Source organism: Typopeltis vanoorti, chromosome 6 (genome assembly GCF_054136105.1).
Source record: "Typopeltis vanoorti isolate ZY-2024b chromosome 6, IOZ_Tvanoo_1.0, whole genome shotgun sequence".
Taxonomy (NCBI): Eukaryota; Metazoa; Arthropoda; class Arachnida; order Uropygi; family Thelyphonidae; genus Typopeltis; species Typopeltis vanoorti.
The window spans coordinates 100,650,894-100,668,380 of record NC_143554.1 but is presented as its reverse complement, the minus strand read 5'-3'; the positions used below and the strand labels follow the sequence as shown (position 1 = coordinate 100,668,380).

The following is a 17,487-nucleotide window of genomic DNA, read 5'->3' as shown; positions in this document are numbered from 1 at the left end:
TTCTACACTATTTGAACAAAATTATCTGCACACCTACTCGAAACTAATCAGACTTTCTCTGTCACACACTTTACAGTAGTGGACATTAATGTGGGGCGGGTCCACCTTTGCTTCTATGACAGCTCTAACTCTGCTGGGTCGACTTTCTACAAGGTGTCAGAACGTCTCTGGAGGAACGACAGCCCATTCTTCCTGAAGAGCCATAGCCAGAGCAGTTCGTGATTTTCCTTAGGGTTCTGAAGAGAAGTTGGCATTCCAATTCAACACAAACGTGTTCTATGGGATTGAGGTCAGGGATCTGGGCCAGCCAGTCTATTTCTGCAACGTTATTGTTCACAAACCATTACTTCACATTCCCTCTGATACAGACAATAGTTATCACCGAATTGATCTTCTACTGTAGACAGTACACAACAGCTCAAATATCCTTGGACCATTCCGCATTTAGATTTCCGACTAAATGAATTTCGAAATGAAATCTCTTGGTGACATTTCTAGATAAATTTTTGATTGCTGAATGAATTTCTAGATGAAATTTATGATTGATAAATGAATTTCTACATGAAATTTATGATTGATGAATGAATTTCTACATGAAATTTCTAGATGAAATTTTTAGATGAAATTTTTAGATGAATTTCTAGATGAAATTTTTGCATGAAATTCTCCATGAAATTTCCAGATGAATTTCTAAATGAAATCTCTAGATGAATTTCTAGATGAAATTCTACATGAAATTCCTAGATAAAATTTCTGGATAAAATTATACATGAACTTTGTAGATGAAATTCTACAAGAAATTTCTCCATGATATTCTACATGAAATATTTTAGATGAAATTTCTAAATGAATTTTAAGATGAAATCTCTAGATGAAATTTCAGGTTGAATTTCTAGATGAAATTTCTAGATAAATTTCTGGATGAAATTTTTAGATGAAATTCTACAAGAAATTTCTAAACAAAATTTCTACATGAATTTCCTTACGAAAGTTTTAGATGAATTTCTCCATGAAATTTCTAGATGAAATTCTACATGAAATATTTTGATGACATTCTACAAGAAATTTGTCAATGAAATTCTACATGAAATATTTTAGATGAAATTATACAAAAATTTCTAGATGAATTTCAAGATGAAATTTCTAGATGAAATCTCTAGATGAATTTCAAGATGAAATTTCTAGATGAAATCTCTAGATGAATTTCTACATGAAATTCTACATGAAATTCCTAGATAAAATTTCTGGATAAAATTATACATGAACTTTGTAGATGAAATTCTACAAGAAATTTCTCAATGATATTCTACATGAAATATTTTAGATGAAATTTCTAAATGAATTTTAAGGTGAAATCTCTAGATGAAATTTCAGGTTGAATTTCTAGATGAAATTTCTAGATAAATTTCTGGATGAAATTTTTAGATGAAATTCTACAAGAAATTACTAAACAAAATTTCTACATGAATTTCCTTACGAAAGTTTTAGATGAATTTCTCCATGAAATTTCTAGATGAAATTCTACATGAAATATTTTGATGAGATTTTTTCAGATTATTTTGATGAGATACAAGAAATTTCTCAATGAAATTCTACATGAAATATTTTAGATCAAATTATACATGAAATTTCTAGATGAATTTCAAGATGAAATTTCTTGATGAAATATCCAGATGAAACTCTACATGAAATTCCTAGATAAAATTTCTGAATGAAATTGTACATGAAATTTTTAGATGAAATTCTACAAGAAATTTCTCAATGAAATTATACATGAAATATTTTAGATGAAATTTCTAGATGAAATCTCTAAATAAAATTTCTGAATGAAATTTTTAGATGAAATTCGACATGAAATTTCTAGATGAAATTCTACATGAAATCTCCAGATGACATTTCCGGATGAAATTTTTGATTGATGAATGAATTTATAGATGAAAGGTTTGATTGATGAATGAATTTACAGATGAAATTTCTTATTGATAAATGAATTTCTAGATGAACTTTTAGATGAAATTCTACATGAAATCTCTAGATGTATTTCTATACTATTTGATCAAAAGTATCTGCACACCTACTCGAAAGTAATCAGACTTTCTCTGTCACACACTTTACAGTAGTGGACATTAATATGGGTTGGGTCCACCTTTGCTTCTATGACAGCTCTAACTCTGCTGGGTCGACTTTCTACAAGGTGTCAGAAAGGAGGAACGACGTCTCTGGAGGAACGACAGCCCATTCTTCCTTAAGAATGGGCTGTCGTTCCTCCAGAGACAGCCCATTCTTCCTGAAGAGCCGTAATCAGAGCAGTTCATGCTTGTCGTTAGGGTTTTAGAGCGAAATTGGCATTTTAATTCAACACAAACGTGTTCTATGGGATTCAGGTCATGGATCTGGGCCAGCCAGTCTATTTTTGGAACGTTACTGTCTACAAACCATTACCTCACATTCCCTCTGATACAGACAATAGTCATCACCTAACTGATCTTCTACCATAGACAGTACACAACAGCTTAAATATCCTTGGACCCTTCCGCATTTAGATTTCTGACTAAATGGATTTCGAAATGAAATCTCTTGGTGACATTTCTAGATGAAATGTTTGATTGCTGAATGAATTTCTAGATGAAATGTATGATTGATAAATGAATTTCAAGATGACATTTCTAGATAAAATTCTACATCAAATTTCTAGATGAAATTTTTAAATGAAATTCTCCATTAAAGTTCTATATACCATTTCTGGATGAAATTCTACATGAAATTTTTAGATGAGATTGTATAAGAAATTTGTCAATGAAATTCTACATGAAATATGTTAGATGAAATTATACATGAACTTTCTAAATGAATTTCAAGATGAAATTTCTAGATGAATTTCTAGATGAAGTTTCTAGATTAATTTCTGGATGAAATTATACATGAAATTTTAGATTAAATTTCTAGATGAATATCAAGTTGAAATCTCTAGTTGAAATTTCTGGATGAATTTCTAGATGAAGTTTCTAGATTAATTTCTGGATGAAATATTTAGATGAAATTCGACATGAATTTCCTTACGAAAGTTTTAGATGAAATTCTAAATGAAATCCCTAGATGAAATTTCTGGATGAAGTTTTTGATTGATGAATGAATTTATAGATGAAATTTCTGAATGATAAATGAATTTTTAGATGAAATTCTACATGAAATATCTAGATGAATTTCTAGATGAATTTCTACATTAAATTTCTAGATGAAATTTCTGGATGAAATTCTACATGAAATCTGTAGATGAATTTCTACACTATTTGATCAAAATTATCTGCACACCTACTCGAAAAAAACTAATCAGAATTTCTTTGTCACACACTTTCCAGTGGTGGACATTAATATGGGGTGGGTCCACCTTTGCTTCTATGACAGCATTAACTCTGCTGGGTCGACTTTCTACAAGGTGTTAGAATGTGTCTGGAGGAACGACAGCCCATTCTTCATGAAGAGTCGTAGCCAGAGCAGTTCGTTATTGTCGTTAGGGTTCTAGAATGAAGTTGGCATTCTAATTCAACACAAACGTGTTCTATGGGATTGAGGTCAGGGATCTGGGCCAGCCAGTCTATTTCTCGAACGTTATTGTTCACAAACCATTACTTCACATTCCCTCTGATACAGACAATAATCATCACCGAATTGATCTTCTACCATAGACAGTACACAACAGCTCAAATATCCATGGACCCTTCTGCATTTAGATTTCCGACTAAATTAATTTTGAAATGAAATCTTTTGTTGACATTTCTAGATAAAATGTTTGATTGCTGAATGAATTTCTAGATACAATTCTACATGAAATTTCTAGATGAAATTTCTAGATGAATTTCTAGATGAAATTTTTACACGAAATTCTCCATGAAATGTCCATATGAATTTCTAAATGAAATCTTTAGATGAATTTCTAGATGAAATTCTACAAGAATTTGTTAGATGACATTCTACAAGAAATTTGTCAATGAAATTCTATATGAAATATTTTAGATGAAATTATACAAAAAATTTCTAGATCAATTTCTAGATGAAATTTCTTGATGAATTTCTAGATGAAATTCTTTCTAGATGCAATTTCATCCAGAATTTTTATCTAGAAATTTCAGAAATTTCTTGTAGAATTTCATCAAAAAATTTCATGTACAATTTCATCCAGAAATTTTATCTAGAAATTTCATGTAGAGTTTCATCGAGAAATTTCATCTTGAAATTAATCTAGATATTGCATCTTGAAATTCATCTAGAAATTTCATCTATAATTTCATCTAAAATATTTCATGTAGAATTTCATTGAGAATATTCTTCTATCTCTTCTAAATAATCTCAAAAAATCATTTTTAAATATTTCATGTAGAATTTCAACTAGAAATGTTATCTAGGAATTTCATATAGAATTTCATCTAGAAATTTAATGGAGAAATTCATCTAAAACTTTCGTAAGGAAATTCATGTAGAAATTTTGTTTAGAAATTTCTTGTAGAATTTCATCTAAATATTTCATCCAGAAATTTATCTAGAAATTTCATCTAGAAATTCATCCAGAAATTTCATCTAGAGATTTCATCTTCAAATTCATTTAGAAATTTCATCTAAAATATTTCATGTAGAATATCATTGAGAAATTTCTTGTAGAATTTCATCTACAAAGTTCATGTATAATTTTATCCAGAAATTTTATCTAGAAATTCCATGTAGAATTTCATCTAGAAATTCATCAAGAAATTTCATCTAGAAATTCATCAAGAAATTTCATCTAGAAATTCATCAAGAAATTTCATCTAGAAATTCATCAAGAAATTTCATCTAGAAATTCATAGATAAAAATTCTGGATGAAATTGCACATGAAATTTTTAGATGAAATTCTACAAGAAAGGTCTAAACCAAATCTCTACACGAATTTCCTTACAAAAGTTTTAGATGAAATTCTACAGAAATTACTAGATGAATTTCTAAATGAAATCTCTAGATGACATTTCTGGATGAAATTTTTGATTGATGAATGAATTTATAATTGAAAGGTTTGATTGATGAATGAATTTCTAGATGAAATTTTAGATGAAATTCTACATGAAAACTGTAGATTAATTTCTAGATGAAATTCTACATGAAATCTGTAGAATAATTTCTAGATGAAATTCTACATGAAATCTCTTAATGAATTTGTATACTATTTGATCAAATGAATCTGCACACCTACTCGAAACTAATCAGACTTTCTCTGTCATACAGTTTACAGTAGTGGACATTAATATGGGGTGGGTCCACCTTTGCTTCTATGATAGCTCTAACTCTGCTGGGTCGACTTTCTACAAGGTGTCAGAACGTTTCTGGAGGAACGACAGCCCATTCTTCCAGAAGAGCCGTAACCAGGGCAGTTCATGCTTGTCGTTAGGGTTCTGGAGCGAAATTGGCATTCTAATTCAACACAAACGTGTTCTACGGGATTCAGGTCATGGATCTGGGCCAGCCAGTCTATTTCTGGAACGTTACTATCCAAAATTACCTCACATTCCCTCTGATACAGACAATAGTCATCACCGAAGTGATCTACCATAGACAGTACACGACAGCTCAAATATCCTTGTACCTTTCCGCATTTAGATTTCCGACTAAATGAATTTCGAAATGAAATCTCTTGGTGACATTTCCGGATGAAATTTTTGATTGATGAATGAATTTATAATTGAAAGGTTTGATTGATGAATGAATTTCTAGATGAAATTTTAGATGAAATTCTACATGAAATCTGTAGATTAATTTCGAGATGAAATTCTACATGAAATCTCTAAATGAATTTCTATACTATTTGATCAAAAGTATCTGCACACCTACTCGAAACTAATCAGACTTTCTCTGTCATTCAGTTTACAGTAGTGGACATTAATATGGGGTTGGTCCACATTTTCTTCTATGACAGCTCTAACTCTGCTGGGTCGACTTTCTACAAGGTGTCAGAACGTCTCTGGAGGAACGACAGCCCATTCTTCCTGAAGAGCCGTAACCAGAGCAGATCATGCTTGTCGTTTTCTGGAGCGAAATTGGCATTCTAATTCAACACAAACGTGTTCTACGGGATTCAGGTCATGGATCTGGGCCAGCCAGTCTATTTCTGGAACGTTACTGTCCAAAATTACCTCACATTCCCTCTGATACAGACAATAGTCATCACCGAAGTGATCTACCATAGACAGTACACGACAGCTCAAATATCCTTGTACCTTTCCGCATTTAGATTTTCGACTAAATGAATTTCGAAATGAAATCTCTTGGTGACATTTCTGGATGAAATTTTTGTTTGATAAATGAATTTCTAAATGAAATTTCTAGATACAATTCTACATGAAATTTCTAGATGAAATTTATGTTTGATAAATGAATTTCATCTAGAAATTTCTAGATACAATTCCACATGAAATTTCTAGATACAATTCTACATGAAATTTCTAGATGAAATTTCATGTAGTCCAAAAATTCTAGATGAATTTCGTCTAGAAATTCATTCTACAATTTCGTCTAGAAATTTATCTAGACGAAAAAAATTTCTCTAGATGAATTTGTAGAGGAAATTTTTTTAGTTGAATGTCTAGATGAAATTTTTACATGAAATTCTCCATGAAATTTCCAGATGAATTGCTAAATGAAATCTCTAGATAAATTTCTAGATGTAATTCTACATGAAATTCCTAGATAAAAAAAAATCTGGATGAAATTCTACATGAAATTGTTAGATGACATTCTACAAGAAATTTGTCAATGAAATTCGACATGAAATATTTTAGAGGAAATTATACATAAAATATTTTAGATGAAATTGTACAAGAAATTTCTCATTGATATTCTACATGAAATATTTTAGATGAAATTTCTAAATGAATTTGAAGATGAAATCTCTACATGAAATTTCTGGTTGAATTTCTAGATAAATTTCTGGATGAAACTTTTAGATGAAATTCTACAAGAAATTTCTAAACAAAATCTCTGCATGAATTTCCTTACGATAGTTTTAGATGAATTTCTAAATGAAATTTCTGGATGAAATTCTACATGAAATGTCTAGATAAATTTCTATACTATTTGATCAAAAGTATCAGCACACCTACTCGAAACTAATCAGACTTTCTCTGTCATACACTTTCCAGTAGTGGACATTAATATGGGGTGGGTCCACCTTTGCTTCTATGACAGCATTAACTCTGCTGGGTCGACTTTCTACAAGGTGTCAAAACGTCTCTGGAGGAACGACAGCCCATTCTTCCTGAAGAGCAGTAGCCAGAGCAGTTCGTGATTGTCCTTAGGATTCTGAAGAGAAGTTGGCGTTCTAATTCAACACAAACGTGTTCTATGAGATTCAGGTCACGGATCTGGGCCGGCCATTCTATTTCTGGAATGGTATTGTCTAGAAACCATTACCTCAGATCAAATAACCTTGTACCCTTCCGGATTTAGATTTCCGACTAGTGTTACGAGGGGGCCAAGTCCATTCCATGGAAACACCCCACACTGTAACTCCACTTCCTCCAAATTTCACTATTGGCACTACACACACTTGTAGGAATCGTTCTCCACGCATTTGCCACACTCTGACCCTCCCATCGGTCTGCCACATTGTAAAGCGTGATTCATTACTCCAAGTCACACGTCTCCATTTGTCCACTGTCCAGTGGCGTTGCTCTTTACACCACTGCAGGTGACACTTAGCGTTCACAGGAGAAACGTTTGGTTTATGGGCAGTTGCGCGACCATGGAAAGCCATTCCCCTCGACTCTCGATGCACAGTCATGGTGCTGGCTGGACAGTTACTAGCACTGTGGAATGCCTGGGTGATTGTTTCACTCAATGTAAAATGTCCCTCAAATCGATCCACCTATATCTTGGTCTTCCTCTGGATATTTTCCTGCTAATCTGGCAGAAAACACTTGCTTTGCTAATCTTTCCACGCCCATTCTGTTTAAGTGACATACGCCACCTGAGAGTAGCTCTGCTAACGCATTCCTGGATGTTGACAATATCAAGTTCTTTCATAATATCCTCGTTTTTAATATGATATTTCCATTGACGCATCTGTTCACGCTCGTAATCTTTCTCAGGACTCCCATATCTGCGGTCTTCTCTAGTCTTTGGTCAAGTGTTTTACTTCTGACCAAGATCTCAGATTCATAAATTAAAATAGGTTTGAACACAGTCTTGTATACAGCTAATTTAGAGTTTTGACTAATTTCTCTCTTATTCCATATACATTTATTCAGTGGATTTCCTACCATTGCAGCTTCGTTGATTTTGTTGTCTATTTCCATATTTAATTTACCATCTTCACTAAAAATTGTGCCAAGTAGCTGAAATGTTTTACTTGTTCTATAGGTTCTCCATTCATAATGAAGTTGATAATTACAATGCTTGTGCCTAATTTCATTGTCTTTGGCTTGTTATTGCTGACCTTCATACCATATTTATTACATCAGTTATTCAATTTGGTCAGGGAATCTTGCAGACTTGTAGCGAATTATTTGGAAGAATAACATCGTCTGCATAAAGCCAAGAGGTGACAGTAACATCTCCAATTCTGATATCGTGTTTAATACCACTTTCCTTCATAATGTGATCCATACAGATAATGAATATCAGAGGGAATAATGTGCATCCTTGTCAGTCACCAGATGTAACATTAAACCATCTTCCTAGTTCCTTCAGTTCTAACTGCTGACTTACAACTCAAATAAAGACTAACTATTGCTTGATATAATGCCCCATTGACACCATATAATTGTAGCATTTTGAATGATTTTTCTCTTGGCACCTTGTCACATGCCTTTTTCAAATCGACAAAACTTAAATACAGAGCCTCTGCTCCTAATGGCTCGCAAAAGGTTAAGCAAGTTTGAGCGCGGTTAGTAGTTGGCAGGGGTTAATCATTCGATGCTGTTGCACACTCTTTCTCGATAAGTCTTTGGACTCCCTGGAGGTGCAACATAATAATAATTCCCATGATTTCTCAACTATTTGTCGTAAAGTGAAGATCTGATCGTGACAGCCTCTATTTGGCCTGAATCCAGCTTGTTCTTCACCAAGCTTATCTTTCACAATCCTTCACAACCGTTGTTCAAGTATACTTGCATAAATATTACCAGGAACATTCAGTAGAGAAATACTTCTGTTATTCTCACATTCAGTTTTATTTCCCTTTTTACATATGGGTACCATGAGAGCTCCTACTCCAGTCATCCAGAATTTGTCCCTCTATGCAGTCCAACCACTGTAAGAATCTTATGCCTTGATACTTTAGCATTTCTGGTTGAACATCATCTACTCCTGCTGCCGTTCCACATCTCAGGCCTTTGATGGCTTTTTCTACTTCAAGTATGGATATGTATTCCTGACTGTATGCCTGTTGAGTGTTTTTTACCACTGTGCTGTCACTGCTTGTTTCATTTAGCAAGTTTTCGTAATAATTACTCCAGACTTTAAGAATATCTTTTTCTCCTGTTTTCATGTCACCTTTATCATCTCTAATTCCTTTTACAGCACTCTTTCCTCTATTCCTAAGCTTCTTCAACAACCTCCAGAATATTTTGCCACCTTCTTGATATTTATTTTCTGTGTTCTTGGCAAAGTCCTCCCATGACTTTTGTTTAGCTAGTTTTACGCAATGTTTAGCTTTCTTCCATTTGTCTCTGTATTCTCTAAGAGCAAAATCTGACTTATTTACCAGGAACTTTTGATATACTTTCTTCTTTTCCTTCACTTCCTCTTTAATGTCCTGTGTTCACCATGGAGTTCTGATTTTTCTATCCTTGCAGACAACCTCACCACATGCCTCTCTGGCTGAATCAGTCAAGGTTTTCTTCAAGGTTTGCCACTGAATCTCTAAGGTTTGGTTCCTGTTCTCAAACTCTTTCATTTTTTTCCTAATAAGCTTTGTGTATTTCAGTCTACAGTTTATATCTATATCTAAGAGCTGCTCAACTTTTATTCGCTTTAAAACTTTCTTACATGTTCTTCTTTTCATTATGAAATTCAATTTTTTTCTGCTCAAGCTAAATAGCGATCATTTCCAATTTCAAATCCTCTGGTGTCCTGCATTAGGGAGAAAACATCACTATCGACAATAACATAGTCAATGAGACTTTTCTTATTCCTTGCCTCTTCTCTCCATGTGAATTTGTGCACATTTTTATGTTGGAACATGGTGTTAGTAATAACCAGTCCATGTCCTGAGCAGAAATCCCACAGGTATTTGCATTATTATTAGCTTTGCGCTTTTCTCCAAATTTTCCCAAAATATTTTTGTTTGTCTGACAATCATTTCCTACTCTGCTATTTAGATCCCCAAGAAGGACCAACTTTTCCTTTTTTCATTGTGTCTTTCAGTTTAACCATAAATTCCAAACCAATACGGGTTTGTTGAGGAATTCTTTCCGAAAACATCTACCTCTCCGGTGAGGGTTTGAATCTGCAACCTGTTGGTTTGAGTGGGATACGCTAACCGAGGGTAACAAGGCTAACAAGAAACGTTACATGAAAAATGCTACATAATGAAAGTCATTGTTAATAAGACTTCTTTTAACAATGTTAACATATATATATATATATATATATATATATATATACACACACAATATTAACAGATTCCATCAGTTCTTACCTATGTAATGCATCACGCATATTTCGAAACCGTCCATCTGCGGATACAAGGACCTGAAGCTTATCAACACTTTGCTTGGTCTGCAAAAATGATGTTAGGTGAAACCGGAGACAAAAGAAATATTATAAATATTATAAATCATTACCTAATACCAATATAATACAAAATACCAGGCTTAACTCCAACATAAGACTGGAAATTGATCTTTCACAATTTAAGATTATGCTGATGAAATATAACCTAACTATGACTGATTTAGGAGAACTCTTTAGATTAGAGCTAATATTTGCTCAGTTCACAGCTCAAAAATTAGTACGTGTATGAATACAACTTTTGTTTGTATTATGTCTAATTTAAATTTAGATTAATTAAATTATTGTAGATTAGTTTAAATTTAGATTAGTATAATTTATAGTTCAGATGTATATTTATATTTACAGTAGTTTGATTTAGTTTATTCTGATTAGTTCAGCTATTTAGCATTTGATATTTAAACAATCTTTAAGCAAAAATATAAGTACTTTTTTGTTTAAAGATTTCGGCATTGCATTGGGAACTTCTTGTAGTGTAGTGTAGCGTGTGTAAAATGTACTTATTACAGAAAAGTCAATGATTTATGGGTTGAAAGTATGGTAAAAAGACAAACACTTTGTAATGAGAGCGAGAGAGAAATATCGTGCTATGATAATCTGGAAGCAACAGAGGGATACAACAGACGAGTGTATTACGACGAAGGTACATTCACCACTTCATAATACAAAACGGGAGTTAGAAAGACTGGAAACCGCTATTAAGTCAGGAAAGCCAAGGAAGCGACAAATTATCAGAAACGAAAAAAAAAAAAAAATAGAAAGCACAGAGAATAAAAGTGAAAAAAGGATATATTGATGTACGGTAAATTCAATGATCCTGGAGAATCAGGGAGTTCTACAACGAATATCTAAAGAATATTTTCAGGGAAGGAGATGATTCATAACGTCACTGAGGTTAAATGCAAGCCGGTGCACTATACGAAGTGAAGATATGATTACATTAATCGGAACAAGCAATTTGAAAGGCGACGATAAGTACGGTATCAGGGAAAGTATGAAATATTTTGTTGAATTAGGTGAAAAAGAAGAACAAAAAGAGTCAAAGTTTGTAAAAGAGAGAGAGAGAGAGAGGATAATATGGAAGATATGACCCTGAGAATGTTGGGACTCATTTTGTTAGACAATCAAACAAATGATTGCGATGGCGGGGTAGAGAATGTGGTTGACGAATCAGCTCAGGTTGTTTAATGGAACCAGGGTCGTTTTTCTAGCTACATGAATATACACCATCCCGATGTTAACTATGAGTCATGTTCATTAACATCATTAGGTACCAGAAATAAAGATGTGAATTTTTAGACTCAAAATTCATCGGCATTAGTGAAACCCGGCTAACAGAAGCAGCATACGTTACAGGAATACAATGTGATGGATACAATGCATTCAGGGAAGACATGTGATGGAAAGAAATTATTGTCAGTGAATGTTAAAGAAAAATGGAAACTATTGTTAATGACTGTTAAAGAAAAATGAATATGGTTAATGGCTATTAAAGAAGAATGAAAACTATTGTTAATGACTGCAGTAGAATCAAACTTAAAGGGTAGAGAACCAGAGGTGGTAGTAAGGGTACTACATGCAGTGGGGTTGAATCTATTTGGTGCTAAGAAGAAGATACTAGTTAAAAGGCCAAAATACATAATTATAAACTTTTGTAGATCAGGGTGATTTGAAGAGGTCTCGCATAATGGTGATTTCAACTATGAGACATACTGGAAAGAGTAAAAACTTGGGAATAAAGGGAAAGAGAATTTATAGAGTTACTGAAGGATAGCTGGGTTTTAAGCAGCGCATTATGATTCGAAGGGACATGTGGTGCAAAAATACTGGATCTAGAAATAGCACCTGAGAGTCTGTACATAAATTAGATAATTGTTTTGTTTCAGTTCTGAAAGAGAGAGAGAGAGAGAGAGAGAGAGAGATCATACAGTTTTAACACTTGGTAGGTCAAAGATATCTGAATGAAGCTACCTGCAACGGTGTTCATATAGTTTGGAGAATAAACCACTGGAGTCAAATGGGTGAATATCATTTTAAAGCAACAACTGCACAAAAATAATATTGTCGATCAAATATCATGTAACGGGCAATGATGAGGTTGAGAGTAGCAGACTAGGAAAATGATAGTCATGGTCAGGAAAGCACGATTAGAATATATGAAAAAATCCAAGAGTATTTTTTTGTGTGTAGCAAGTAAAAGGAGAAATGGTGGAAGAATAATCTTAGTGAATATGGAAAGTAGGGGTATCAAATACATTAGAAATATTGGAGTTATTAAGTGATCATTTTAGTGAGGCCGACATCTCAGCAGAGTATCTGAGGTGGACCTAGATGAAAGCATAGAAGTGACTGAGTTGGAGGTATTAGGGTTATTGTAAGCATTTGATTTGATTTGAATAATGCAGGTGATTGGACGAGATATCACAAACTCCGATTGTGGGAAAGTGGTGAGATTGTTGTGTAAAAGTTGTGAAAATTAAAAATCCCAAATTTTCACAATGAAATTTTCCACATGGGAGTTCGTTTTACAAACTCAATGGGATGAATATGCAGAATAGACTAGGAGAGTGGCTAACTTAATGGATATCTCAGAGTAACGTATACAGGCTTTATGTGTCTTGGAGAAGGAGGGTAACAAATTGTGTATCACAGGGATTGTACTTGGGCCATTGTTACTTAATTTATATTAATAATAAGTAATATCCCATTGAGTTTGTAAAACAAACTCCAAGATATGACTCTCCAGTCCAATCCTAGTTGGTTATACAATTATTTGCTGATGGTAAAAAGTTAGGAAGGATAGTAAGAAACGTTTCCAATGCAGAATACGTGCAAACTGATCTAGACAAACTGTTAGTTTGAAGATCCTGTTCCATGGGACAATAACAATGAATATCAGTTCCACATTGCGGAGTGATTGGTTATGGCTTTAGGGATGGAGAATATTGTAAGTAGAGAATTAAAATAATGGTAAGTGGTCAACGAAGCCGGGAACCTAGAGTTATGGTAAACAGAGAGTTAGGGCTACATTACTAGGGTGGTTAAGTAATCAGATAACTGCATTGTTGAAGGAAAACCCTTATTCCAATAAGGAAGTTATTCCTAGGTGTGTGTCTTTGATACTTTGCTCAAATATGGGCACCTGGATTCAGAGATGAAGGAACAAATGAAAAGATCCAGTCCAGAGGAGAGTAACAAGATATTTGGCCTAAGAAACTGCATATGAGAGGACAGAGTCAGGGAAAAGGATCTTAAAACTAACAGGCTGAAGAGAGGAGACATGACAGAAACAGATCAGTTGATAAGAGGGCACTATAGTCTTGACACAAAAGAGACTCTGCAGGTAATAGAAGGCGGATAGATTAATTGGGGGTCATTCCTGGAAAGTAAAGCTGTAATTAAGCAGATAGGAGATCCAGATTTTTCTCATCCGTATAGCGAGTGTGTGTGAAATGGATTACCGTTAGATGTTATGAGTACATCTCTTCAGTGAATGTTTTTAAAGAGAGAGAGAGAATGAGATAAAGAGTATTTGGGTCTTAACTGGGAAATCAAATTAATACTAATAAATTTACATTAACAATATCGATTTACCAAGAAGAGTTATACGGCTTTAGATTTTGTTAGAATATCGATGATGCCGTCAGTTATAATGTGGAGATTGTTATTCTCCATTACCGTAAAGATCTCAATACAAGCTTAAGTAACAAGATCGAAGTTTTCGATGAAAGTTTATATATATACATCTTGTTGAAGCTAAGTTATAATAGATTTTACTGTAGGAGAAATACTGCATTCAAAATTTGGAATTATTCCTTCAGTACAACGGATTCGAAATCTGAAGTAATCATCACTTAGTTTAAGCAAGTTAAAAATGAATATCCTATTACAATGCGCCTGAAAGTTTTAAAAAAGAATTAAAGTTGAACCGTTTTCGAAAGTGAACTGTAGATTCGCTTATTCAAATATTATTCAATAAAAAAATGAAACAGTTCGAAAGCAAGAATCCCACACTTGGAGATTTAGTGGCAGACTCATGAAAACATTGATTGATTCAGCCAAGGAGGTATGTGGTGAAGTTGTCTGCAAGGATAGAAAGATAAAAATACCGTGCTGAACACAAGTTAAGGAAGCAGTACTGAAAAAGAAGATCTCCTAGCAAATAAGTTGGCAGATGCCCTAAAAGAATTCCGAGAAAAATTAAAAAAAACTATGCTACGTGTAAAAGTAGCTGAACAAAAGTCACGGGAAAGCGTTGATAAGAATGTAAAAGATAACCAACAAGAAAGTGGGAATTTTTTTTTCTGGAGGTTATTGTAAAGCTTAGAAATGGAGGGAAGAGTGCAGTACTTCAAAAGGAATCAGAGATGATAAAGATGACATGAAAACTGAACATGCTGTGGACATGTGGAGTAATTACATAGAAAGAATGTTAAATGAATCACGAAACTCTGGTAGAAACACAGAACTCTGGTAGAAAATATCAAGAAAAATGCACTCAAGAGACATCATCAGCTGGAGTAGATGATAGTCGACCAGAAATGTTCAAATATTTCAGAATGCTTGGTTAGACAGCCGAATTTAGATTACTGGAAAATTCAGGAAAAAAAAGAAAATTAAACTGAATGTGAGAATTACAGAGGAAGAGTAACTTTTTCTTCCACAAAATTGTAGAAGAAAAAGTAACTTGGAGCGGAACAAGCTTAGTTCAGGCAAAACAGAAGTTGTTAGGATCAAGTATTCACTTTAAGACAAATAGTTGAGAAATCGTGGGAACATGATAAGGATCTGTAAGTTTTGTAGATTTGAAAAAGGCATGTGACAAAATGCCAAAAGAAAAGCTATTTCAAAACGCTACAATTGTATTGAAATTATTCCACACGATTAAAATTCCTCATCAAATAATTCATTTATGAGCGTATACCAAGGAGTTGAGAGGAAAAAATTCGCGGCGAAAAGTTTTCGGACGCGTTTATTAGCTCACCTTTTAGTTCTGTCATAGCTGTTCGTCCGACTGTCTACTAGGAAATAATTTCAACAACCGATGAACTGATTTTGAAGAAACTTAACTAAGATTCTAAGAAAAACTGAAGCTGTCGAGAAACAATTTTGAACAATTGATGCACGCAGGGCACTTACTCCTAGGTACATCATTTAAACACGAATCGTAATCTCAGACTTATCTTTTTGCAATGTTTTCTATTCAACTTACGTTCAGTAACATGTCTTAAACGTGCCTGCAGCGTTACGTTTAAGTGTAAATTTCTAAATTGTTTCTTCCCTCCCCCATTCATAAACTTAACTTGCATTCCTTCAATGTAATCTAGGGTAATCTTTCCTGCATAAGGCAAGGCATTTCCCACAATAGTAATAATAAAATTCCATTGCAATATGATGTCTCCTAAATATCTGGTTTGTGAACCATTTTGTGCCCATAACGACAAAAGGACTTTAAAAGAACCACTTCATTAGAAGTGGTTCTTTTAAAGCAGTTCTTTCTCATCTGGGAAGAGTATGACGCATGCACTAATTCAGATTCCACTATATAACTACATACACTGAGATGTTTGTTAATTCCTTCGAAAAGCTTTTAACCGAACAATATCTCTATTAGGACTGGTTTTCTATCCTGCAAACTTCACTTAAGCTGTGTACACACTCAACAGTTAATTTTGTACGTTCATTTCAGATATTGTTTCACAAGGACAAGAAGTGTTTTAGTTTTATGAACATGATCTCGAAAACTGACGAGTCATGTCTGCTTGGTTTCGAGGCAATGCCTGTCTGTACTGCATAACTGAATCAAGCTGTGCCTCTGTGCTGCCATCTCTACTAATCCGCGCCATACAAACGCACATGTTCTATACCTAATCACGTGTCTTTGATATCCACTTTCGACTTCCACTTTTGTGGTCTTTCTCTTAAAGACTACGATACTTTTAAGATAAGCGTTTGTTTGAACCTTTCTCATGTGAAAATTAAAAGGATAATCTCTAGAGAATGTACAGCTGAAAGACGTGGACTAAGGCGTTAATCTGTTCCACAGAACTTACATGGCTTCTAAAGCAAAAAAGGATTAACTCCTTAAAAGAATGATCGGCTTGTTAAATAATATTTTAAATAGCTTTATTAATCAATTATGTTAACGTGCACAATTCTTATTTAGAAGCCATGTTTTAATATGCGATGGTTTGTTATTTAATTAATAATAAAACAAATATAACTTCTACTTACAGTTTTGGATACTTTTTCCCAAGTTTTCTTTAGCCTGAAAACTGAGCTGTTCATGAAGGCTGCACAGATCTGCAGGACTCCATTGAAATTATGCAAACAGCGACAAATGTCCGCTACGGCAGCCCACTTCTCAATGATCGACACCCTTTTCGACATCTCTGGACAACGCATAACTTCCGATACTACTAAACGACTAACCTGAAATCATGTGAACAATGGTTTCAATTTGCGCATGCGGAAATTGACAATAATGAGTTGAAAACTGTTCCTAAAATGACATGAACACTTACGTCATTGAATCTTCTAGTCATAAGAAGGATATTCGGAGCTTTCGTAGCTTTCTCTGGTTTCATCCATGCTTGACAGAGGAACTCCCTGTGAAGAAAATATGTTTATCTTTGGTTAAATAGCAACAAAATATCTTAAATATATTATATCTGGCTGAGAATGATATATAAGGTGCTACCTCATACTTTTAGCAAAGATAACTCACGGTG

The 17,487-nt window shown here is 33.8% G+C and overlaps 1 protein-coding gene across 1 annotated transcript in view; it reads right to left on the bottom strand.

Annotated features, from left to right (window-relative positions):
- The window catches only part of LOC150105752 (ras-specific guanine nucleotide-releasing factor 2-like), a 294,996-nt gene that overhangs the window by 7,952 nt on the left and 269,557 nt on the right, over window positions 1–17,487 (bottom strand). The window contains exons 27-29 of the mRNA XM_090394546.1: window positions 17,281–17,365; window positions 16,991–17,188; window positions 10,665–10,744 (exon numbers count right to left, since the gene is read on the bottom strand). Coding sequence (XP_090250672.1) covers window positions 10,665–10,744; window positions 16,991–17,188; window positions 17,281–17,365 — 363 coding nt within the window. The remainder of the gene's footprint in view (window positions 1–10,664; window positions 10,745–16,990; window positions 17,189–17,280; window positions 17,366–17,487) is intronic.